The sequence below is a fragment of the Podarcis raffonei genome, chromosome Z, assembly GCF_027172205.1.
Source record: "Podarcis raffonei isolate rPodRaf1 chromosome Z, rPodRaf1.pri, whole genome shotgun sequence".
Taxonomy (NCBI): domain Eukaryota; kingdom Metazoa; phylum Chordata; class Lepidosauria; order Squamata; family Lacertidae; genus Podarcis; species Podarcis raffonei.
In genome coordinates, this window is record NC_070621.1 from 14,293,906 (window position 1) to 14,320,405 (window position 26,500).

At 45.6% G+C, this 26,500-nt stretch overlaps 1 protein-coding gene across 5 annotated transcripts; it reads left to right on the forward strand.

Annotated features, from left to right (window-relative positions):
- The first annotated feature begins 1,297 nt into the window (after positions 1 to 1,297).
- Positions 1,298 to 26,212, forward strand: POMT1 (protein O-mannosyltransferase 1). Of its 5 annotated transcripts, none has more exons than XM_053373441.1 (20): positions 1,298 to 1,379; positions 2,948 to 3,092; positions 3,864 to 3,970; positions 4,835 to 4,885; positions 6,283 to 6,429; positions 7,550 to 7,661; positions 9,389 to 9,454; positions 10,896 to 10,989; positions 11,826 to 11,981; positions 12,731 to 12,861; positions 13,923 to 14,018; positions 15,880 to 15,972; positions 16,693 to 16,789; positions 17,683 to 17,775; positions 18,946 to 19,066; positions 20,262 to 20,359; positions 22,804 to 22,917; positions 24,111 to 24,237; positions 24,977 to 25,154; positions 26,024 to 26,212. In XM_053373441.1, exons 1-20 carry the CDS (start codon positions 1,334 to 1,336, stop codon positions 26,196 to 26,198), a joined length of 2,247 nt encoding a protein of 748 aa, XP_053229416.1. In that variant the 5' UTR covers positions 1,298 to 1,333; the 3' UTR covers positions 26,199 to 26,212. The 5 variants fall into 5 exon arrangements, with proteins under 5 accessions (XP_053229416.1, XP_053229417.1, XP_053229418.1 ...); XM_053373442.1 differs by lacking the exon at positions 1,298 to 1,379 and adding an exon at positions 1,406 to 1,511; XM_053373443.1 differs by lacking the exon at positions 1,298 to 1,379 and adding an exon at positions 1,412 to 1,490.
- The last annotated feature ends 288 nt before the right edge of the window (positions 26,213 to 26,500 follow it).

Consider the following 26,500-nt stretch of genomic DNA (forward strand, 5'->3'; position numbering starts at 1 on the left):
AAGGGACCCTGATGGTCATCTAGTCCAACCCCCCACAATGTAGGTGTTTGTTCCCAGGTAGGATTTTAAAAAAGATGCAATCACGAGATACAAGAAGCAAGGCACCCAGCTAGGCACCCTGTTTATTCTCTGCTGCAGCAAAGGACAGCCCCATAGAATGATTCTAATAAGACAGAGACAGTCTCTAAACAGAGAACCCCAGTCCTTTTCTATAAACAAAAAACTGAATTACATTCTTTTGCCGTTTACATTTCTTTGTTCTCTGCTCATGCTTGCATAGACCTGATTTTGTCATTTGCAGTCTGCACATGCTCAGTTACCTCAGTGCTGATTCAAGCCCTACTTTCTTGATTCAAACTGCTGCAATATGAGGCTGCACATCATACACATCACTAATCTGTCAAGCTCTCACAAACAGCAGCAGGCATTTTGCACTCCCTATTTTGCTTCAAAATGCTTGCATAGTAGAACTGTAGAGTTGAAAGGGACCCCAAGGGCCATCGAGTCCAACCCCCCAGCAATGGAAGAATCTCAGCATCCTCCACGGGCTCTTCCCTACATCTGGTGGGATGAACATCATAAGAGCCTTCAGGTCCAGACCATAAAGACCTTAGGCCAACCAGATCAAGATCGGAGTACCAGAGCACTCCCGTTCTGCAATTTCAGGCATCTGGTATCAGAAGCATTACTGCCTCAGAGTGGAAACGACTGCCCTGTGCAACACCAAATTTCGGGGCGACCCTCCCTCGGCCTTCCTTACTGGATCATTGTCGCGGCGCCTCCTGCAGCGCTCCCTAAATCCGCGTCTTCCGAAGAGTAAACCCACCGAAATTGATGGACATGATGACAAACGACGTTTGATAAATGTCAGTGGTTCTGCTCTTGAGAAGAATTTCACTGGGGATACAGCTCCTAAGCTGGGTTTATTTTGAGGCCCACTGAAATCAATGGGATGGTGTCATGACTAATTTGTCCCATTGATTTCCACGGGATCTAAATACAAGCAGCAACCGTTTAATCAAGCTTGAGGAATCTGACCCTAATGTTTACAGGCGAGATCCATGCCATATATTTAAAGAGCTTGAATCCCCGCCCTCTGGAGGATCATGGGAACTGTAGTTCGTCTCTAACGGAGCAACGATTCCCACCTACTCTAATAAACTACAGTTCGCATGAATTTTTGGGAAAGGCGCAACTTCTGCGCAGAAGGCATATTAGGCCGTATCTCTGGGTTGCTATGGAAACAGCCGCCCTTTGCCTCTCATCCCGCCCACCTCGGGGTAGTGCTGGTGACGTCACATCCTGCCTCGCGTCCTCCTTAGTAGCTCTCCTGATGGAAGTGAGCCGTCTCTCGTGCCCCCTCCCTTTTATTAAAAGTGGTACGGCCCAGGCTCCGCTTCATCAGTACAGTAAAGGCAGGAGGACGGCCGCATTTCTTGCGCGGGGGGGGGTGAGGGGCGGGAAAGAGCGGAGAGAGGAAGGAAGAAAAGGTAGCAGCTTGCTGGCTTTGTGTGGGTGAAATTAAATTTCCATACTTCGTCTTGATTGGGGAGGGGCGGGGTTAAAAGATGCTTAGATATAAACGAGCCTTTTCTTAGGCGCACAGTCGTGTCCTGCTTTACTGAGGGGCAGATCCGGGGCGAGAAATGCGGTTTTTAAAAAATAAAATGCGCGCGGGTGGGGGGTAACAAGGGGAAAGCGACGCACGTGGAGGGGAAAGGGAGGTTAATCTGGGAGGGGGACATAGGGAGGAGGCCACTTCAGGCAAGAGGAAAGATTTAAGTGGAGCCTCCTTGTCCAGCTGCAGAATATATTTGATGCTGAGGGAACAGAGAAGTAAGGGAAGGGTTTTCCAAAGTTGGGTCTCCAGCTGTTTTGAGACTACAACTCCCATCATCCTAAGCTAGTAGGACCAATGGTCAGGGATGATGTGAATTGCAGTCCAAAAACAGCTGGAGATCCAAGTTTGGGAAACCCTGGAGGTGTCTTTTGCTTAGGGCCATAAATTTGCATAAAATATGCACCTGTTGGGGTGTTTGTGTGTGTGGACTGTATATCCAGTGGACTGTATCCAGTGTTAGTCATAGTCATAGCTGTCAACTTTCAGATTTGAAAATAAGGGATCAGCAGCCTCGAAAATAAGGGATCAGCAGCCTCACCTGTCCCAGGGACAGTCTATGGGGAAGCAATCCGGGGAAGCAGCGGGAAGTGGTGCTGGAATAAGGGGATTTCCTGCAAAAAAAAGGGAAGGTTGACAACTATGGTCATAGTAGACCCATTGAAATGAATGGCATGACTAATTTAATTTCAGGGGGGCCTACTCAGAATAAAAAGAATGACCTGGGCTGAAAAAAGTAAGGGAGAAGATGATATCAGAGATACAAAGCTGCCTTCACAGTCTAACCAGTAGTCCATCTAGCTCACTGTTACCCAATTTTCCAAACTCTGTGCACCATAAAATACTATTTTATCAATCAAAGGGTTTGGGTGCACTCCTGTGCGTATTTACTAAAGAGTGAGCCCACTGAATTAAGTGATGCTTATGGATTGCAGATTAATGAATTAAAAGGTGAGCCCAAAGCATCCATTCACAGATGCCTGCATCATATCTGCCTTTTTCTAGTAAGCTGCTTGTATGGGTGGACAGTCCGGAGGCTGTGACTCATGGAAAAGCATAGGTTTCTACACACACACACACACATCTGGGCAAGAAAGAGGTATCACTTTTCAAGGACGTATTCTAGTAAGGCCAAAACACTCAAGGAGGTTACAGAGCAGGGATGGTGAAATGAAATGTGACCTGGAGAGGAGGTGTGACTTGGAGAAATCCTGAGACCAGGAAGACAAGCTTCAAGGGCTGCATTTGGTCCCTGGACTTGAGGTTCCCCACTCCCCCTTCTGGAACGATATTCTTTTAAATAATGACAACAGCTCTCTTTACTTTTAGACTTGACAAAACTGCCGGGCAAGATGCTAGAATTCCTGAAGCACCCAATTGTATTTTCCATGCAGATCAACATGAATCTGGTGGTTTTGACTGTGGTGGGATTATTAAGCCGGTTGTGGGCCCTGTCCTACCCTCGTGCTGTGGTGTAAGCAAATTCTTTGATTATTTATATATATATTTTAACGACAGTGGTTCTCCTGCACCCCAAGATCCAACTCAGTTGTTTTGTTTTGCCCTTTGTGTAAGAACACCATGTCACATTCTGTGGAGGCCACCACTGAAGTTGAAAGGCAGACTAAACATATTTTACTGAGTGAATAAAGAAAATAAATCAACTGAATAACAGGCGGGTTCCTATCCTTTAATAATGACATCCTAAATCTGCAGCCTAGGTTACACTGCCCCACCTTCCATCTTCTCCAGGATTTTCTTCCTCTTTGCAATTTGCAGCCTACCCAGTCAAATAGAACATTACATAGGAGGTTGCTTTGTATGTCAGACCACTGATCCATCTAGCTCAGCAGTGTGTCTGCTGTATTTCAGATGGGAGTCTCTCCCATCACTACCTGGAGATGCCGGGGAATGAACCTAGGGCATTGTGCATGCAAAGCAAACAATTACTCAGCTACTGCCCTTCCTAAAACATAGTAAGCTGCCCTGTACCAAGTCAGACCATTGGTCCATCTAGCTCAGTTACTGTGCATACTAACTGGCAGCAGCTGTCCAGGGTTTAAACATGAGTCTCTCTCATCCCTACCTGGAGATACCAGGGACTGAGCCTGGGGCCTCCTGCCAGCAAATTTGTTGTCCTTTGCTGAGATTGCTGCAAAACCCACAGTCATTCACACTGACAACCCAGTTCCTTGCCCAGCTACTGAGAAGTTCATGTGCTTTCTGCTTGCTTGTGGCCTTTCAGCTTTGACGAAGTTTACTATGGCCAGTTCCTCTCTCTATATATGAAGCGGATCTTCTTTGTGGATGACAGTGGCCCACCATTTGGTCACCTGCTTCTGGCCTTTGGAGGTAGGAATGAATCTCATTGAGCCCACATTCATTTCTCCTTTGCCATGAGAAAAATAGTTGTGAAGGTTCAGCACAAGGGAACAGCGTTACAGGTTTAGAAGCTAGCTGATGGAAGATTCAGAATGGATGAAAGGGGAGGGACCTCTTTAAAACCATGCATAGTTAAACTATGAAATTTGCTCCCATGAAATGTAGTGATGTCCATCAGTTTGGATGTCTTTGAAGAAGGATTAAACAAACCATGGAGGATAAGGCTATCAAGGGTTACTAGCCATTGTGATGTACTGTAGGAGGCAACATGCCTCTGAATATCGCAGGTGGGAGGAGTGCTGTTGCACCCTAGTCCTGCTTGCAGGTTTCCTGTGGGGGCGACTGGTTAACCACTGTGAGGACAGTCTGCTGGACTAGTTGGGCTACTGGCCCGATCCAGCAGGGCCCGTCTTATTTTCTTAATATTCTTATGATTATCCATACCTCTCCATGTGCTGCTTCTACTGCTCTTCATAAAACAAAAAAGCAGAACACCAAACAGTGAATCCAAACCGTCTATATCTATATACTCAGTTTCTAGAAAAGTGTTCCCTTTGTTATGAATAATATGAGAGAGAGAGAGAACTTGCATGTAAACCAGTATACTGATCTATATGACTGATCTGTTTGATTCTAAAATAGTTTGGGCTCTGTTGAATTGCCACTTTACACAATTTTACATCAAACGCCCAGTGACTTATACACACTCTTTAATAGTGCCCTCTTATGCATCACAAGCAAGTACCATTGTTTCCTTAGCATAAGTATTTTCAGGATTGTAACCTTTGTATATGTGTGTGTGGCTGAAATCCTCTTTCCTCCCTTCCATTTTAGGTTACTTGGGTGGGTTTGATGGCAATTTCTTGTGGAACAGAATTGGTGCAGGTAAGAGGTGTATCTGGTTCATCATAGTATGTCTGAGCTAGCTGGAAGTTAATTCCTTTTGTGGAAGGGTACATCTCAAAAAAGAAAGCAATAGCTTTTTCGTTTGAGTTACCAACAGACACATCTGATAGAGGAACAGGTATAGGGTTGTTTCTTCCAGTTGTCGAAAAGCTTTGTTCTCCCACCCCTCAGCCTCTGGGTTGAAAGTACATCTTTGCCTTCTCCCCCACCCCTTGCAGCCTCTGACAACTGTTCTTTTAAACTTTGAAATATATTCTGATAAGAGGCCAGGGTTATCTCCTGATTGACATAAGGGCCTCTCCAGGATTGTGCACAGCCTAATTTTGAAAGCATGAGGGGGAAGTTGCTTCATGATTGACATGTTCCAGTTAATCAACACTCTGTGCAGCCTGGCTCTGAGAAGGGGGTGGAACTGCTTCTGGAGTAGCTAGCTGATTTTTTAAAAGTGTTTCTACACTGAACCAGAAGAACAGCTGCTGTCCTGTCCCTCAGATTTTGTGGAGGAAGATGCACGTCTTTCAGGTGTGCTTCCAAAGCAGTTCATCTGCAGGCACTCTTGAATGGTAGCTGGATGTAGATATAGCATGGTAGGGAAGAGAGCTCAAGGATCATCTTGTCCAACCCCCTACAATGCAGGAATCACAATTTATGAATCCCTGACATACAGCCATCTAACCTCTGTTTAAAAACCTCAAGTGAAGGAGAGCTCAGTGACAGAGATATCTCAGGAAGGGAGCCTTTCTGTTCAGTCCTAATTGTGAGCAAAAGGCAGTGAGTTGTATGCAGTATCAGTAAAACCACTGAAATTGATGGGTGTGACTAACTCGGGAGCAGCAACTTCAATGGCTGTGCTCTGAGTAGGACCAGCATTGGATACAGCCCAAAATACTAGGTATGAAGTTTAAGCTTGTTTTTTTTAGCACACCCTTCCCCAACAACCCAGTTTCTTCCAGATGTTGCCACCTGCAAGTTCCATTAACTAGATATGTAGAATGCTAATGTAAATTTAAATCTGTTTTTAGCTAATCATTTTAATTATTCTTTGAATGTTTCAAATAACTATTTTAAACTGTTTTATCGATAGTGTTATTGTTTTATTCTTTTTGTAAACCTCAAGCAGTTGTTGTTTGTAATTTTGTGCCATATGGATTTTATGAAATAAATAAATGACCCCAACCAGCACAGTTGCATTCCCATCAGCCCTTGTGTCACTGGCTGGGGATGGTGGGAGTTGTGGTCCAAAAGCAGCTGTGTTAGCTGGGGATGGTGGTGGTTGCTGTCCAATCCATCTGGAAGGTGTCAGGTCAAGGGGGAGGCAGATGGCCATGTGGTGCTCAGAAATTCCTGACTCTTGCTTGTGTCCTGCTCTGTTGCAGAATACAATCCCACTGTGCCAGTTTGGGCCCTGCGGCTGCTACCAGCCTTGGCTGGCGCCTTGTGTGTTCCGCTGGCATACCAGATCCTTGTGGAACTGCATTACTCACACTTTGTTGCTTTTGGAGCTGCCCTGCTGTTTCTGCTGGGTAAGGAATTTCCCCCTTCAGCTATTCTCTTTATTGGGTGCTGGTCACCATCCCTAGAAAGTATGCACACTTTGTAAGCTGCCTTATACAGAGTCAGACCATTTGGTCCATGTAGCTCAGTGTTGTCTACATTGACTGGTAGCAGCTCTCCAGAATTTCAAGCTGCCCTACCTGGAGATGCCAGAGATTGAACCCGGAACCTTCTGCATGCAAAGCAGATGCTCTACCACTCTTTGTTTATGCTCAGAGCTCTTTACTCATGCTCAAACTCATTCTCACAGAGCTTTGATTTCTTTATGCAGGCTACAGTCATAAACAAGGGTACCCCACATGGTATTTATTTATTTATTTATTTATTTATTTATTTATTTATTTATATTCCGCCTTTATCTCCAAGGATCTCAAAGTGGTGTACATAGTTCTCCCCCTCCTCATTTAATCCTTACAACAACCCTGTCAGGTAGGTTAGGCTGAGAGGCAGTGACTGGCCCAGAGTCACCCAGTGAGCTTCATGACTGAGTGGGGGATATGAACCTTGGTGTTCTGGTCTTCCAGGTCCTAATCTGACACTGCAGCCTCTGTACTAGACTGGTTCTGAAGCATAGGGAGGTGCCTCCTGCTGAGCCAGACCTTTGATTCATGTAGCTCAGTACTGTCTATGTGGAGTGGCAGCAGCTCTCCATGGTTTCAGGCACAGGATGATTCCCAGCTCTACCTGGAGATGCCGGGGATTGAAGCTAGGATCATCTGCATGTAAGGCAAATGACTACATCTCCCATCAGCCCCAGCATGGCCAGTAGTTTGGGATAACAGGAATTGTACATCACGTTGGCTGCTCTTGAAATAATGTAAGGGAAGTGCATACTACTGAGTTGTCCTCTATGAGGAAGGTATGCAGGACTGTCCCAGTGCAAATAGTTCCAAGTAAAGCTTTTTATTTCTTTGAATATGACAGTCAAATCCCATTGAATGAGATTAGCAAATGGCCAGTGTTTTCCTAGTGCCTAATCATCAGGCAAACATGTCTGAAGAGGGTGTTCTATATTTGGGATACCCTAACAATTTGTGCACTGTGTGTTTCCAGCTAAGGTGTTCTCTCTTCCTCCTCATTTCCTAACAGAGAACTCCCTGATCACTCAGTCCAGGCTGATGCTACTGGAGTCCATTTTAATCTTTTTTATCCTGCTGGCAGTTTTATCTTATCTGAAGTTCTACAACTCGCAGAAGGAAAGGTAAAAGGTGGCACAGAATTCTTTTCAGTAAATAAAGTAATTTGACAGTGAGACATATAGTGACCATTGTTGGCATATCCAACCAGAAAAAGTGGAGACTTTGGTTGAAGGTTTCTGAGTTAGATGGGATTTGTAAAGCCAAATGTAAAATCAACGAGTAGCTGTGGATTCCTAGTTCCTTTCCCTGGCAAAGAGAAGAGCAAAGTGAAGCTGGTGCATATCTTGGCTTCATAAGCTAATTGCTAATTGCTGTTGCATATAAATAAATATATAGCAATGGATATCTTGCCTTGCTTAGAAGGGTTCTGGGTGGTGCCTGAACATTGACTGGAGGGGTGTGGAGGGACTGAATTGACACCCAAATTCATTTTATTCATCCAGTCAGATTTCTAGCCTGAGGATGTATTTACTTACTTCTGTCTCTAACTTATTTCTTAAAAAAGTATATCCTGGCCTTCATTGCCCACTTGGCCACTGTGCCTGTGTTTGTCTGATGGACATGACTGACACCTATGTAGACTATGCTGGGTGTGCAAGCTAGACTAGGAACATAAGGAGCTGCTTTACACTGAGACAGACCTTAGGTTCATCTACTGCCTACAGTGACTGGCAGCAACTCTCCAGGATTCCAGGCAGGCATCCCTCCCTGCCCTACCTAGCTACAAAAGCTGAGTCTACTGAAGAGCCCAGAGACCATCTTGGCTGTCTCTTCGTGGAGACCCAGGTCATTGAGCCTGAGCTTCCACAGCCGCTGCCTGCCGTGAACCACCAATGGCAGAATGGCAGCAGCAACAGCAGATATGTTCTATGCTTATGATAATTATTTTGTTCACTTGCTAATTACGCTGTTTTAAATGTATATTTTATATCTGACTTCCTTTAGCAATGTTTTCTTTTGAAATGTTTTAAGATAAAAAAAATGTTGGGGTTGACTTTGCTGCGTTAAAGGAGCAACCTGGCATGCATGATCTGGCTGAGATTCTTGCACTGCAGGGAGTTGGACTTGATGACCCTTGGGGTCCCCTCCCACTTTATGATTCTATTCTGTGTGGTTGACATCTTTTGTAATGTTTCATTTTGAAATCTTTTAAGGTAATATTTTAGTTTCCTGTTAATTATATTGCTTTCAGTGTATTCTTGACTTGCTCCAGTAATGTTTTATTCTGGATTGTTTCATTTGGTGTTTTAAGGTAGGTTGTAAACCGCTTTGAGACCCCCCCCCCTTAAAAATATAAAGTGGTATGGAAATGAAAATAATAATAAAAATATGCTAGGAGATGCCAACCAGGATTGAACCTTCTGCATGCAGGGATCTTCTGCATGCAACGCAAATGCTCTTCCACTGAGCTATGGCCCTTTCCAAGAATATAGAAAGCAGCCTTATACAAAGTCATACCTTCCACCCTTTTAGCCCAGTATTGTCTGTGCTGACAGGCAGCAGTGGCTCTCCAGGAATTCTTCACTGGGGACATTCCTAGCCTTACCTGGAAATGCTGGGCATTGAACTCAGGACCTTCTGCACCCAATGCAGATGCTTTGCCACTAAGTGGTGGTCCAGGAGAGCTGATATTAGCCAGAGTGCCCAAAATTGCACAGCAGCCACAGACTTTTGCATTTCATCAAGCACTTATTCAGAAGCAGTTAATTGTGATGGGTTTACCTGTTTGCCTATTATATATTTATACATGTGTGTGTGTGTGTGTTTAATGTTGTCTTTCTTATTCAAGCCCCTTTTCCGCAAGATGGTGGTTCTGGCTCTTGCTCACAGGACTTTGTTGCTCCTGTGCAATTGGGTAAGCATTCATTTTTTCCCCTCTGTCTCCTTTTTCTATTGTACAATAATTCTCTCCCAAGTTGTTCTGAGTAGGGTTTATCTTAAATTTCCTGCCTCGTGATGATTCCTGAATTCCTTATTTATGGTTGTGTGTTTCGCTTTGCTTTATTTGTTTTTTGTTAAATATTTATATGCCAATTTTACAGCATTTCTTTATAAAGCAGCTTACAAGAGCAGGATGAGGAATTAAAATAATGTAAAGGCAATAAAAACAGAAAACAATAACTAGAAAATATATCGGCCATCAAAAATTGGGGAGAGGGGGATGCGGTAGATTCCTTTATGGAGAAATGTCAATGGCCTGATAAAAAAAAGAAAGGTTTTCTAACCCATTTGGAAGGCAAACAGTGGCCTCATTTAATGTTAGGAGAACAATCTATTATAAACCTTGTGCTCGCATGCTGTCTCCTCTCTTCTGGGACCTCAGCAAGTTTCCAATTATATTTTAGAGCAACCACAGTTTAACATTACATCTGCTCTCTAAACTGTGCCTAATCTTAACCACCATTATTGAAAACAAGCCAGCTTTATAAACGATTGCTTATGGAGAGGCCACGTCACAGATAGTTGAAGCTTTGGCAATGTATTCAATGATTCCTTTGACAGAGTCCCCACATAACTTTTCTTTTTGTATGCAATTGATAGGTAACATGCTACAGGATTTATTGGAATGGATCAACATTATTTTACTACAGTGTAATAACATACTCTATTGACATCTATGCCTGGGTTCAGTTTAGGTTTTAGGTTAGTCTAAAGCAGAAGCTTTATAAAGCTTTGACCAAACTGCGGGAGGCAGTGGAAGACAGGAGTGCCTGGCGTGCTCTGGTCCATGGGGTCACGAAGAGTCGGACACGACTAAACAACTAAACAACAACAACAAAGCAGAAGCAGAAGCTTTTAAACATCCCTTGTGGCAGAGTTGGAGGTTGGGATGGTTGCACACAAGCCTAAATCTCCTCTTTGTAATGCTAAACCATAGCTTAGTGCTATGTGCAAACACAACCATTTCCCTTTTTCATAGAGCTGTTCCCCAGTCTGAGGCACAGTTGCAAGTACCTTAATTTCTAGCTGTTCATATTGAAGAGAAAGGTAACTGAAGCATATCCTAGATTGCTGCCTGTGGGACTAATTTGGTACAAATTCAAGGGCTCTTCCTGAACAGGCAGGAGCATGACAAATGCCAATAAATGTTCTTGCATACATCTTCCATTCATTTTCCAGGGAGTTACACAGGAGACAGTTCTCTTGGACTTTAATCTCAGATTGTCAGTGACCTTTAAAAGGTCTGAATTCAGCTCTGCTCTGTTTGGGAACATTTCACACATTTTAAATAATTTAGATTTTGGTAGGTCTGAGTGGTTTCATTGCTATTTATTTATTGATTGCTGCATTCACAGGGTGAAATATATGGGCCTCTTCACGTACATCCTGCTTTTGGCCATTGCAGGAGTCCACTCCTGGCAACTGATCGGTGACCAGAACTTGCCCAATGTAAGTAGCAAAGTGCCTTGTGTATGCATTGCCTGCCTTTAGAACAGGAATAGCCAACATGGGGCTCTCCAAATGTAGTTGAACTATAACTCCCATCAGCCTCAGTCAGTATAGCCAATGGCCATGGAAGTTTGGAGCTATTTTTATTAATTTATCAAATCAAATCAAATGAATAAATTTAATTTTTATTTATTAAATTTGTATCCTGACATTTCTTTCAAAGGAACTCAAGGAGAGCAGGCATCAAAGTGTTGAAACAACACACAGTTTAAAACAACAGTTATACAAAACATGACAGAAACCGTGAACAGCATTGTGATTTTAAAAACACACACACACACACACACACACACACACACACACACACACACACTTGTTAAAGTTTCCAGGGCCACTTTGGAAAGAAATTCACTCAGGGAACCAAATCCATCCTGTGTCGAATGACCACCAGCTTTCACAGCCTCAAAATGAGATTTGATTTATTTATTTATTAAAATTTATATACAAGATCTCAGGGCAGTTCACAGAATAAAATGCAAAATAAAAACACAAGTAAATAATTAAAAGCAACAAATTCATGTAGGATAAGGCTATCCATGGCCGCTGGTATTACCTCCAGACTCCAGTTACTGCAGAACAGAAATGAGAGAGGGGCTATTTCCTTCCTGCCCAGCCTGTGCGTGTATTGGAGGCATATGATTGACTGTGGGAAACAGGAAGCTGGAATGAGATAGGCCTGCAGTCACACCCCAGAGGGCTCTTCTGAGTTGTCCATTCTTGTTTCTAGGTGTGAAAAGCAACCTTTTTTAGGGGGGGTGTTTCCTCTTTCCTCCTAGATGTCCCTGCTGGGCCACTTGCTAGCCAGAGGTCTGGCCCTCGTGATCCTCCCAGTAGCCACATACCTGTCTTTCTTCTACATCCACTTGGCTTTGCTGTATCGCTCAGGGCCACATGACCAGATCATGAGCAGTGCTTTCCAAGCGAGTTTGGAGGTAAGGAATGGGAGACGGGGCAGGGGCTGCAGAGGCAGGGGAGGGTTCTGTTTCAGAAAGAATGCACTAAGATACAAATTTGTAAAGAAAATAATTGTTGTTCACGTGCTTTTATTGGCATTGTCTGTTTTGCTGGGAAATCGGCTTGTTGGAGTTTTTGAGAGCCCTGTTAACTATGCAACCATTTCTGCATCCTGAGCTATGTTTTAAATGAGTTCAGTCCCATCTACAAAAGATTCAACCATTGTGCATATACATGAAATGCATAGGAGCATAGGAATGTGCCTTATACCGAGTGAGACAGTTGTTCCTTCTAGCTCAATATTGATCCAACTAGTTCAGCATTGTCTCTACTGTATTTCAGACAACAGTTTCTCCCAGCCTTTCTGGGTGATAAACGTGGGGCCTTCTGCACGGAAGGCAGGTTCTCTACTGACACTGAGCTACAGCCCTTCCCCTAAAGCATGGGAAGCTTCCCTGTACCAAGTCAGACCATTGGTCTATCTAGCTCAGTTGTTTTCTACACTGATTGGCAGCAGTTCTCCAGCATTTGAGGCAGGGGGCATTCCCACCTCTACCTGGAGATGCCATTGAAGATTGAACCAGGTATCTTCTGAATGCAAAGCAGATGCTCTGTCACTGAGCTGCTGCCCTTCCCAAATAGAGGCTACTTAGATTCTGGTGTGTACTTGGGCACAGTTTGGACAACATTAAAATCAGGTGTTTCCATTTGTTCTCCGCGTTTCTAGGGTGGTCTCGCTCGGATCACGCAAGGCCAGCCTCTGGAGGTGGCATATGGCTCCCAGATCACCTTGCGCAACATCCTGGGGAAACCCATGCCCTGCTGGCTGCATTCTCACAAGAATACTTACCCTATCAGGTGAGAGAGAGGAGAGATCCTTTGCCCTAAGTCAGGGTGACACAGAGGACATTGTGTCTGACTTTGGTGTCTCTTAACTACTTTAATATCTGGAGCAATACCTTAGTGAGATTTTTTGCTTCATTGAATTTCCAAAATGGCCTTTGGGTTGAACAAGCTGCCTCTGGACATGTGAGTTTTGCAGTCATGGTATAGGTTTCTTTTGCACTGTGGGTAGTAGGGATGGGGACTTTGGGTGGTTCTTTCCTGCTTTTAGTGGACTACAACTCCCATCACTCCTGACAGTTGCCCATGCTGGCTGCAGGGGCTTTTGGGAGTTGGAGTCTAACAATAGTTTGAGGTCATCAGGTTGTGTTGCTGAACTACAACTCCCATCATCCCCATACCATTGGCCATCCTGACTGCAGGGGCTGATGGGAGCTGGAGCCCACTAACATCTGGAGATCTCCCAGATTCCCCAGCCTTAACTAAGGAGAGATATCTCCCTCTTTCCATGGAGGAATGTCTCTTCTAAACAGAAGCATTATTCTGTCTCTTGCAGATAATGCTAATTGTTAGGTATGGGGATTGGGTATCCTTGGTTTCCAGGTGTTGCTGGACTACAACTCCTGTCATCCCTGACTATTAGCCATGCTGGCTGGAGGCTGATGGGTGTTGGAGTCCAGCTACATCTGAAGGGCACCAGATCCCTTGCTCCTATTCTGTATAATCCACAGGAATTTAGGAACTTCAGAAATTGTGATGACTCCCCCCACCAGCAGAGCAAGCCAACTTTCTTAATGCAGTGAGGGGTTTCCCTGCCTGCTGGGCTGTTGATTGAGATATACTCCCAGTATCCAAATCAGAGGCAATCATGCAGGAAATCACAGGAAGGGAGGCAGCTCATGTGCCCAGTTCCTGCTTGTGGGTTTTTCACAGGTGTCTGGCTGGCCACTGTGACAACAGGAGGGTGGCCTGATCTGGCAAAACTGTTCTTATGTTCTTAACTCCTGAATTATTGCCTGATGCATGTGATGCTTTGGGAGCGAACCTTTTCCACAATTTCCATTCTTTATCCCTAGGTATGAAAACGGCCGTGGAAGCTCCCACCAGCAACAAGTCACCTGCTACCCTTTCAAGGACGTCAACAACTGGTGGATCGTGAAGGACCCTGGCATGTAAGTAGACAGACACTTCTCTAAAAAAGGGGTGGGAAGCTCCCTTTTCAGGCCCAGGCTACATTCTCTTTCTGAGCAACCTTTCCAAACTATACAAGAGAGGAAAAAGCAAGAGATATTGCTTTATGCATTTTTACAAAACTGGGCTGGGATGGGCATGGGCATGGGGGGTGCAAGATTTATTTTGATTTGGGGTTTTTTGTTTTTTAAGCACAAGGATCACGCCGGGTGTGTTTATAAACTGAAATTGTAGATATGATCTAATGGGTTGAGAGTGGTCAGCACCTCACGTTGCGATCAACAGAGGGGTCCTCATGGTAGTTTTGCCTCACTCAGAAGCTTGGAGTGGTGACCCAGGAAAGGGCCTTCTCTGTGGCAGCCCCTCAGTTGTGGAATCCCCACTCGTTTCACAGAGGTCTGCCTGGCACTTTCACTATACAGTTGTTGGCAAATGCTGAAGGAGTGCCTCTTTTACCCTGGCCTTTGACACCTGGGATACATATTTTTAGGACCCACCCTGGAACCTTAGGGTGAAATGTGAGTAATGAATCAATAGTGATGATGATGATGATGATGCTTCTACTGCTCTCTGATATTTGTAAAACCAGCAGTTATTTTGAGCTTCCTCTAGATTATCAGTTCTTTTAGATGTCTTTATTATTTTCTTGTACTGTATTTATCCCATGTGCATCCTACCCTTCCTCCCAAAGAGTAAAATAAAAACATAGCTGAAACATTTTGAAATGTTTTTGAAAATTACCTACTCTCACAGCTACTAATTTCAAAGCTGCCTGGAAACAATATCCTTTCAGCCATCAAATGATGAGAGTTTTTGAATCCCTCCTGAATGTTAATAGGGAGGCAGGTGTACCTCATTCCAAAAATGAAAAGACGCTGTCATTGGTCAATGCCAACCAGGCAGCATCCAGCACCACCACCAACAGGGCCTCCCCCTGCCAGTCAAAGGGCTCAAGATGGTTGATGTTAAAGGAGACACTCCTTTAGGTAATTGAGTCCCAAGCTGACTGCAGCACTGCTTGATTCCAGTGGTGGCTGGTGCCCACCGGGACTCATAGGGAGGAATTAAGGGAGCTGAACAGTAGGTGGCGGCAGAGCAAATGACAGGCAGAGCCCACCAATTCTGTCCCCCGTACCCCATCCTGTAGGGACGCGAGTGGCACTGTGGGTTAAACCACAGAGCCTAGGACTTGCCGATCAGAAGGTCGGTGGTTCGAATCCCCACGACGGGGTGAGCTCCCGTTGCTCGGTCCCTGCTCCTGCCAACCTAGCAGTTCGAAAGCACGTCAAAATGCAAGTAGATAAATAGGTACCGCTCTGGCGGGATGATAAACGGTGTTTCTGTGTGCTGCTCTGTTTCGCCAGAAGCGGCTTAGTCATGCTGGCCACATGACCCGGAAGCTATACGCCGGTTCCCTCGGCCAATAAAGCGAGGTGAGCGCCGCAACCCGAGTCGGCCACGACTGGACCTAATGGTCAGGGGTCCCTTTACCCTTACTCCATCCTCTACAAGGGGCAATATGGAGACCAAGGAGGAGGAAGCTGACAGGCAGAACCACTCCCTGAGCTGGTTGTAAGTAGAAATACAGGCAGGCAGGGGCTGGCTGAGGGCAGACTGAAGCTGGCGAGGCAGTTCCCTTATTTGTCGTAATGGACCATCCTCCACTGCTTGACACCCTCAGACATATTTCTCCTGGTTTTTTAGCTTAGGTCTGGTTTTCTCTTTCTTTTCTTGAACATTTCACTTACCTCTTTCCTGGCTAATTACTGGGACCTGCTCCATTTTGGTATTTCCAGGCCTGCTAACTCCCCCTGTATCATCTTTGCACATCTCTCAAAACAGGCAGCAGCTGGTGGTGAGCAACCCCCCTCGCCCTGTGCGCCACGGCAGCATTGTGCAGCTTGTTCACGGGATCACAACTCGCTACCTCAACACGTAAGTAGCCCTTGGCTCTCAGAAAGGTTGCTTCTGCCCCCAGCTGCAATGATTAAGCTTTGTTCAGATGGTAATTTACAGTAGACATCCAGCATTTTAAAAAGAGGAGATATCTGGCAGGCATGCGCAGGTAAACAAGAACATAGCTCAGTTGGTTAGAGTGTTGTACTGACAATGCCACAGTTGCAGATTCAGTCCCCATGAGTCTAATTGATAAGAAGAGCTTAGCTATTGAATCAGGGCAGAAGCATCCTGATTCCTGGCAACTGGTATCCAGAACCATACTTACTGCAAGAACAGAGGTAGAACATAGCCATGGTGGCTACTTGCCATTCGTATCCTTATCCTACGTGAATTTGTCAACTCCCCCTTTAAAGCCATCCAAGTTGGGAGCCACCGCTAAATCTTGATGAAAGCAAGTTCTGTACATAAAAGAGACAGATGGCCTTCAGGTAACCAGCACCTAAGCCATGAAGGGGGTTTAAATGTCAAAACCAGCATTGGGAAGCTGGTTTGGGGGTGGGGGGGTCAGTACAAGTTGCCAAAGCACAGCGTGTAACGATCACATGGCCCTGCTACCATTAAAGTAATTGAGCAGCTACATTTTCCCTTTTAACGGAAGTAGCTGCAAGGAACAGCACAGGTCAGGTGCTAAAGTAGCTCCATGGAGAGGCTTTAAGGAAACTGCTCTGCATCTCTTTTATCCATCTGCCTTTACAGACATGACGTTGCTGCGCCCCTGAGCCCTCATTCCCAAGAGATTTCCTGCTACATTGATTACAACATTTCCATGCAGGCTCAGAATCTCTGGAGAGTGGTGAGTTGTTGATCGGAGGGAAGGGAATCACACACCCCATATTCTCCAATCTGAGATGAGCAAGGCTTCTTAAAGACTCCTCACAATAGGGATGGAAAAACCTGTCAATTTTAGTTTCTTATTTTGTATCACAGTGATCGCTCACACATTCAGTTCAGCAACCTTTGCGCACACATGGGAGGAACAGGGTCTCTTTTGAAATACCCAGATGTTGCAGTGGGAGGAAGATCCAGACACCTGTACTCCTTCACTCACACCCAATCCTGCCTGCTTCGCACTGTCAAGGCATTCTTGGTGATGTTGAAATACTATCCTTCCAATGATTATATAATGCAAACATAGAATCAACATGTTGTGCATTTAAAACTGAACGTTTAGAGCAGGGTTGTGGGGAACCTCAGGCCTGGGGCATGATGTTGACCTCCAGACGTCTCTGGCTGGTCATCAGGATTCTTGTCAGGTGACACCCCCTCTTGCTAAGCCACACTCCTCATTAGTCCTGCTCCATGGCCCTCTTCAGAGCTTTGCCTGGTTGAAATGTGCTCTTGAACTGTCATCATGTTTGTTCCTTGCCAAAGTGAAGAATAGGCATTTGTGTGTGTAACATTGGAATAAATATATCCTCCTGTACAAAGGTGAAATTTACATTCATGGCTCCTCCCACTACTGGCATGTGTCCCTTAGAAGCTTGCGCAAAAGGAATGTGGCTCCCAGGCTGAAAAGGCTTTCCCAGCCCAGTTTTAGGGGGAGAGGTGAAAGGGAAGGAGTCTCTTAAACAAACCCACATTAAATACCTGCAGGCTGTGTTTCTTGGCTGGAAAAGTCAACTCAGCTGCAAACAGCTCAACTATAAAAATGATCAAAATTCAAGTGATAACTTGCTATTATTGCAGGAAATTGTGAACCGAGACTCGGATACAGATGTCTGGAAAACAATCCTGTCTGAAGTAAGGCTTGTCCATGTGAACACCTCGGCAGTGCTAAAGGTATGTGGGTTTTGGAGTTTCCCCACCCCCAGAGCTTCACACCAGGAATTGTGCAGAGGCACAGCAGGCAAACCACTTCATGACTTTGGGCTCCTGGAAGCCTTTATTCATTTGATTTATTACATGCGAACTCAGCCTTGCCCAACACGAGTCTGCCCCTGTGGCTTGATGGAGGTAGAAACTGTCTTTCATGCCTTGTTACGCTGCCATTTCTACGGGGATATATGCTTGGTATTTATTACCTCTGCTACGCAAAAATCTCCAAATGAATCTGAACATCAGTGTCTAAAATCCCTGGTAGAGGACAAGGATCCTGAGATCACATTAAGGGTAGCCAAATTCCGTGTGATTGCCATAAAACTTAGGGAACAAGCTGTGCTATCATAACGATTAAGGCCTTAAATGATAATTTTAGATTATATGTTAGTGACTAAGTTTTCATTTATATATTTTTTAACTGTTGCTATATCTGTATTGTCCCTGTTATACCTAATTGCAAATTCAAATGTATCCCTATTGTGTTTTATGACTTCCTTGATATTGTATGTGGGCTGGAACTGGTCCGTGACCGAAATAATAAAATTCAAGCCTTGCCCAACCTGGGACTCTTATTCTGGACTAGGAAGAACTTGGCTGCTGGATCAGGCCAGTGGCTGAGCTAGTCCAGCATCCTGTTCTCATGGTGGCCAACCAGATGCCCCAAAGGGAAGTCCACAGGCAGGATCTGAGCACAACAGCAACTCTCCCCTTCTGCGGTTTATAGAAACTGGTATTCAAGAGCATATTGCCTCTATGCAGATAGAACACAAGCACAATGGCATTTAGCCATTGCTAGCCTTCTCCTCCATAAATTTGTCCAGTCCTCTCTAAAGGCTACATGGTCATCATCACTGCCTCTTGCGAGTGAATTCCGAAGCTATAACTCAGTGCTGTGTGAAGAAGGACTACAACTCCCGTCAGCCCCTGCTGGTACAGCCAGTGGTGAGGGATAATGGACGTTGTAGTCCAGGAGCATCTGGAAGGAACCAGGTTGGTGGGGTGAAGCAGCACAGTTTGTGAACAGCTGTGCTGTGGGCTTCTTTGCATCACTATTGGCTGCTATAATTTTTGTTTTGGGAATGAAAGACAGCCGGCAGCCAATCAGTTTTCTCTTCTTTCCCTATCCTGCAGCTCAGTGGCGCATCCCTACCCGAGTGGGGCTATCGGCAGCTGGAGATAATTGGGGAAAAGATTTCTAAAGGCTACCACCAGAGCATGCTGTGGAACGTGGAAGAGCACAGATATGGGAAAAGTCAGTTCAAAATCTAAACACTCTTTAAGACCATTATGCAGGCCTGGGAAAGTCTCCTGTCTGAAACCCTGGAGAGCTGCTGCCAGTTAGTGCCAACAGCACTGAGCTGATGTAGCATTGGTCTGACTCAGGTTCCTATTTAAAACCAGCTCAAGCATTACCCCAGTCAGGAGCAACCACTAAGCAGCAATCAGGTCTTTTGGGTTCTCAGTAAATGGAGGGCAACAAACTCTTAAGGAGCAGAAGCAAGCTTTTTTAACTGCTATAATAATAAGCATAGAAACAGCAACAGGTGTTAGTATACAAAGTGAAGATAATTAAAAGATATAAGGGAATAAACTTAAAGATACCTGTCATTTCTGCCAGTGAGATTCCTGGAACCGGTGACAGCTCCGCTCTTACTTAGGCCAAAATATGCTTGGCACTTTACATGAGCAGTCTAAGCTGAAATCTCATCGCTGGGGCTGGGGCCTTACATATTATTATTATTTATATTTACTGAATATATATACCACCCTATACCTGCATCTGTAGAGGCCCTGTGTCCAGATTATGTAGTCTTTGATATACAGGGGCTCATGATGCCATCCTTTCCTCATCCACTTCTAAGGGTATGTCCTTGGAGTTCACACTTTGAAGTTGGCACATGAGGGAAGCTGTCCTCTTCCTGACCTCCCTGTTATATTCTCTGGCTGGCATCCTTGAACTTCTGCCATTACTTTCGTTATAGCAAATATATAAACAATAGAAACTACAGCTACATCAGAAGACAGGAGAAGCACCACCTAGTGCCTATTTCTCTGACACTACAGATCTTTATTCAGGACCATGGGGACTAGAACCTTGTGTTTACTTTTAGGGAAAGGCCCATAGTTCAGTTGCAGAGCATTTGCCCTTTATGCAGAAGATCTCAGGTTCAATCCCTGGTGTCTCAGTTTGGGGCTGGGAGAGATTCCCTGCCTGAAACATTGGAGAGTCGCTGCCACTCAGAGTAGAGAGTATTGAGCTATGTGGACCCCAGTGGTCTGTATAAGGCAGCTTCCTATGTTCCTTTGGAATGTGTTGCATCCAAGGACCTGCATGCTTTTAGAACTTTTTTTTAAAAGTGTTGTAGGGAAGCTTACTATTTCTCTTTCTCCCGCCCCTGAGGAATCTGGTTATGTCTCAGACCAGTTTGTTTCGGCTTTTCTTCCAGGCCAGGAACAGAAGGAGAGGGAGGTGGAACTGCATTCCCCAACCCAGATCAGCATCAGCCAGAACCTCAGTTTCATGGCCAAGTTCACAGAACTGCAGGTGAGAAGCTGAGAGAGGTTGAAGGCAGCAAAGAGTAGAGTGGAGGAATCTCCGCACTGAAGCCCAGTGCAGGAGCCACCCAGTTGAAGCCTTGGACCATAAAGAAGACAGAAAGACCAGCCTGTTCCCATAGGAGAACTTGGCACTGAGGTCACCTGTGTAAAACCTCCAGACAGTGTTGATGGGAGTTGTTCTCTAACCCGGTGCCCTCCAGAGGTTTTTGAACTCCAGTTCCCATCAGCCCCAAACAGGGGGTGATGGGAGGTGTAGTCCAACAAGATCCCTGACAGCCGCAGGTTCCTCACCTTCCAGCTTCATAAGGTAAAGGTAAAGGTACCCCTGCCTGTACGGGCCAGTCTTGACAGACTCTGGGGTTGTGCGCCCATCTCACTCTATAGGCCGGGGGCCAGCGCTGTCCGGAGACACTTCCGGGTCACGTGGCCAGCGTGACAAGCTGCATCTGGCGAGCCAGCGCAGCACACGGAATGCCGTTTACCTTCCCGCTGGTAAGCGGTCCCTATTTATCTACTTGCACCCGGAGGTGCTTTCAAACTGCTAGGTTGGCAGGTGCTGGGACCGAGCGACGGGAGCACACCCTGCCGCGGGGATTTGAACTGCCAACCTTTCGATCGGCAAGTCCTAGGCGCTGAGGCTTTTACCCACAGCGCCACCCGCGTCCCTTCCAGCTTCATAGGCTGACATAAATAGATTTTTTAAAAATGTTTTATTATTACTGTTTCATTTGCAGGTGGAAAATCCATTGTAAGGTGAATAGCTTGGGCATTGTGTGTGACTCACAGAAGGGGCTGGGTGGGCCAGACGAGCGGCTTTGGAGGCAGAAGACCCCAGGCCCAGTACCTGGTATCTCAATTTAAAGCATGTGAGATACCTGGGCTGGGAAATCCTCTTGCTTGAAAGCCAAGCACCTCATCAGCGGAGACACAGCACTGGGCTGGGTGGACCCAGTGGTCTTGCTCACTATAAGACATAGGGCCAGTGATGAGGCCCCTCTGGCCCTCCGGATGTCTCTGGGCTGCAACTCCTTCCCTTCCCTTAAGGTTGATGGGACCTGGGGAGGGTTGCAAACACCCCGTCTGTGATAGCAGACATTGGGAATGGGTCGTGGCTCATTTGTATCCATACGATCTCAGCTTCATTCCTGGCATCTTCAGCCAAAAGGATCTCAGGTACCCAGCCTGGGAAGGACTTGAGATGCCTTGATAGCTGCTGACTCTGATTGTTTATTATTCTACTTTATATTTACTTTATTATTACATTTACCAAATCATGGAGATCAGGGATTCCCCTATGGCTCAGATGCCCAGCTCATGCTTATCTGCCTCCAGTACGGTGGGCCGAACTTTATGGAATCTGCGAGAGGCTCCTGACTTGAACTTCTGGCACCCACTGAAGACTATTTCCCCCCTTGCCTTTTAATTCTATCGAGCATTTTAACTGAATCTTGATTTTGTCATTTTAACTGATTTTTAATTTTTGTTGTATTGCATTTCTTATGCATTACTTAAGAGATGATTGTAAGTAAGTCAGTATAGAAGTTGTCTAGATAAACACATTGGGGGACGCGGGTGGCGCTGTGGGTAAAACCTCAGTGCCTAGGGCTTGCCGATCGCATGGTCGGCGGTTCGAATCCCTGCGGCGGGTCTTTCGGTCCCAGCTCCTGCCCACCTAGCAGTTCGAAAGCACGCATAAGTGCAAGTAGATAAATAGGTACCACTTTATAGCGGGAAGGTAAACAGCGTTTCCGTGTGCTGGCTCGCCAGAGCAGCTTTGTCACGCTGGCCACGTGACCCGGAAGTGTCTCCGGACAGCGCTGGCCCCTGGCCTCTTAAGTGAGATGGGCGCACAACCCTAGAGTCGGACACGACTGGCCCGTACAGGCAGGGGTACCTTTACCTTTTTAGATAAACAGATTATAAATATTTGTAGTTCCAGAGACTTCAAGATGGCATACATGGTTATCCCCTGTTTGTTTGTTTGTTTGTTTGTTTGTTTATGTATTGCATTTATATTCCTCCTGTTTCTCCAAGGAGATCAAGGTGGCAAACACAGTGTCCCCCCGCCCCCAATCCTTGTTTAATCCCCACATCGACCCTGTGAGGTAGGTTAGGCTGAGAAACAGTGACTGGCCCTAGATCTCCCCTGAGCTTCCTGTGGTCAAGTGGGGATTTGAAACCAGGTCTCTGAGCTCTTAGTCTGATACTCTGGCCACTGTACCTGGGGATGCTGCTGAACTTTGTAACCTGCCTGTCCCCCAAATCGTCACATGGTTATCAAAAGTGATTTGCTGGTGAGTAAGTAAGTTCTCATTCATAGAAATATATTGCCCTGCTCATTAGTTTGCAGTGCTAATCAGGATTAGGCCAGGGAACTTGTTGTAGCTGTATTGCTCTGAGAAGTTCTTAGTTGTCCTGTTCTGTTCTCAGTGGAAGATACTTACTCTGAAAAATGAAGACACAGAACACAAATATAGCTCTTCTCCCCTGGAATGGATTACCCTGGACACAAACATCGCCTACTGGTTCCACTCCACCTCAGGGGTAGGTTAATCCATTAACTGGCATTATTTATATATTGTCTTCCAAGAAAAAAAATGTTGTCTGGTTGGCTTTCAGTGTTAGGAAACTACCTTACACTGAATCCAGCCGTTAGTGGTCCTAGCTTAGTATTGTCTTCACAGACTGGCAAGTGAACCTGGGCCCTCCATGCAAAGCAGGATGCTCTGTTACTGAGCTTTGGCCCTCCTGATACATTAAAAAATACAATAAAGCCCCAAGTTTTAAAACCAGAAAGATTAAAACAGAGACTAAAAAGCCCTATTGGAGAGCAACTGGACAGAGAGCCACAGAACTGGACAATAGACATAGCTTAAAAGGCCTGGTAGAATGAATTTGAAAAACGCTATTTACTGGATGCTGAAAAGACAGCAGGCACATCTTTCTACGCGGGGGGGACCTGTAGAAAGACATGCCCCCACCTTTTTACTACATCCAAGGACCACTGCTAAAAGTTTCTGTTTGACAGTTTGGACCCCTCTTCAGAACAGCTCCTTATTATGTCAGAAGTCTATCCAGACAAGCCTTATGGGAGTCATTTTTGGCCTAAAGGGCGGAGCCTACATTTTCAAAGGCCTGGTCACCTGGGAGCAGTTTTCTGCTTGCCACAGGCAACTGGCAAGTTGCAGCCTTGTACAGGCAGGTTCCTCCTTAGTTTTAAAAGCCAGCCCACACACACAAATGAACGATGCACTCCAGTTTTCAAATGTGAAGAAATAGTTGCAAAAATAAAATAAAGACGTAGCTGCGATAAGACACTTCTAAGGGCCTCTTCACCTATTTATACTTTCTGCCAAGAGAAGCAAAAATTAATGTATTGTATGCACCCTATGATTCTGTGGGAGTACAGAAAAGGGTAACATAGTAAGGAATGCAGCTGCCTGCCACTTAAAAAAGAACCCAGGTTTCTAGTCCTTATGGATGTGAAGTTTGCTTGGAAGTGTGTGGACTATATATTTTGAAATTTCAGAATTCAAGAGCTGTTTTCTCTCTCTCTCCATTGGATGAAAATGGCTTTAATGCACCTCTCCTGGATTAGGGGGGGAAATGAAGGTAAATTGATGTCAGGGATAATGGGAATTGCAGTTTAAAGCATCAGTTGGGGGGGGGAGTCACCAGGATGGGGAGGGCAAATTCCACAGCAGTGCTTTTAACATTGTTGGTTATTGGTTCTCTAGGCCCAGATCCACCTTCTGGGGAACATCGTCACCTGGATGTCTGCCAATGCAGCCACTGCTGCCTACGTGGCTCTGTTCCTGTGGTACCTGCTCCGGCGGAGACGGAATATCTGTGACATCCCTGAAGGTCAGATATTTTGACTATTATCCCACCTCTTGTTTGTTTATTTCCTTACCCGTTTTACAACTCACAGCTTCAAACATAAATTTATATTCCCATAAACAGCTTGCAAAGTAGCAAGAAAAAAATAAACAGCAATTAAAAAAATACCACCACAACAATCCTGCAAGGTTGGTTAGGCTGAGAGACAGAAGCTGACCCATGATCACCCAGTCAGCTTCATGTGCCCGATGGTGGATTTGAACCTGCATAAAAATGATTGGGGAGAACTTGAGCTCCTTGGAGGAAAGTCATAATATAAATGGAATAGAATTAACACTCCCTTATTAGTAAGGACTGCAAGCTCAGTGGCAGAGCACCTGCTTTGAATTCAGAAGGTTCAATCCTTGGCATCTCCAGGTAGGGCTGAGAGAGTCCCTTGCCTTAAACCCTGGAGAGCTGCAGCCAGTTAGCGCAAACAGTATTGCACCAGATGGACCTACATTCTTACTTAATTCAGCACTTTGCTGGGAACACGTGAACAAAAACTCCTACTTTATTTTTAGGGGAAAGGCTATAGCTCAGGAACGGAGCACCTGCTTTGCATGTAGAAGGTCCCATATTCAATCCCCAGCCTCTCTAAACAGGCCTGTGAATGTCATTGCTTGAAATCCTGGAGGTTTCCAGTCTGTGTAGACAGCAGTGAGCTAGATCAAGCCATGGTCTGTTTAATGCAGCTCTCTGTGTTGCCCCTTTATCCTGACAGAGGCATGGTGGCAGTGGGTGTCAGCAGGAGGCCTCTGCGTGGGAGGCTGGGCCATGAATTACCTCCCATTCTTCCTGATGGAGAAGACGCTCTTCCTCTACCACTACCTGCCTGCTCTCACTTTCCAGATCCTCCTGATCCCTGTTGTCCTGCAGCACACCAGCGAATACCTCTGCAGGTATGACTTCTCTTCCTAGGATTGCTCTCTGCCAGGAGGCTTTATGTTACAGGGGTGTTGACAAAGCTTAGCTCTCCATTGTGAGATAAGGGATGTTTAGCAGTGGAACTGACTGCCTTAAGGGGTAGCAGGTCTCCTTTTGCTGGAGTTTTTAAGGCAGGGCTGGGCACTCCTCCATTAGGGATGCAAGAGTTTCATCTTGCACTGTGGATCCTGCACTGAACAGGGGCTTGGATCAGATAAAAACCCTTTCTTCCACATTCCGTGGAGGAGCCTTACGGCTTACCAAGGGAGCAACTGTGTTGGGAGCCATTAGAAAGCTCAGTGTTAGAAAAGACTCCTCTGCCTCACTTGCAGGTGGTCTCTGCTTCTGTCCCCAGCATCTCCAGATGAGGCTGAGTTGGCCCTGTCTGAAACATTGCCGAACAATGTAGACAATACTGAGCTAGATGAGCCATTGGCCTGACTTGATAATATGGCAACTTATTTAAATTAGCCCTTTATTCAGAACTATACAGAGTAGGATCTTACTTCCAGGGAAGAACTGTAGCTCAGCGGTAGAGCACCTGCTTTGCATGCAGAAAGTCCCAGCTTTCGACCCCCAGCCTCTCCAGGTAGAGCTGGGAAAGACGCCTTTCCAAAAGCCTGAAGAGCTGCTGCCAATCAGTGCAGACAACACTGAGTTGGATGGGACAAGCATCTGACCCTGTATAAAGCAGGTTGCTATGCTCAGAATAACTGTCACTTCTTATATAAATTCAAGTGATGTTATTGCAACATTAAGAGGGGCAGAAGTTCATTGGTTGAGACAATCTTCCCTTAAACTGCTGGTTCGTGTTTGCTTCAGCCTGTGTGTCTCTTCTTTATAGATCCAGACTCTCAAAGAGCATGCACAGTGCTCTTGTGGTTGCCTGGTTCTCTTCTGTTTACCTGACCTACCACACATTCCGACCGCTCACCTACGGGAAGCCTCCGCTCACCAAAAGTCAGCTCCAGGACCTACGCTGGAAGGACAGCTGGGACATCTTGATCAGCAAACACTAGTCTTGCAAGACGGGCAACAACTTAGCCCACTGATCATGTCTGCAAACACATGTACTCTGATTGCTTGATGTGAGGACTTAGAACAGGGGAGGCCTGTCTTGTTCGCCCACCTGAAGCAAAACGGGACGTCATCGGCCCTGCTGCAAAAACCTTGCTTACTGAGGTTGGGCAGCTGTGGGTTTTGGCAGGGGTGGGTTGCCAGGGTGTTCCCCCATGAAGTGAGGAAAAAAAGAAAGAGTTTGGATTTGATATCCAACTTTATCACTTCCCTTAAGAAGTCTCAAAGCGGCTAACATTCTCCT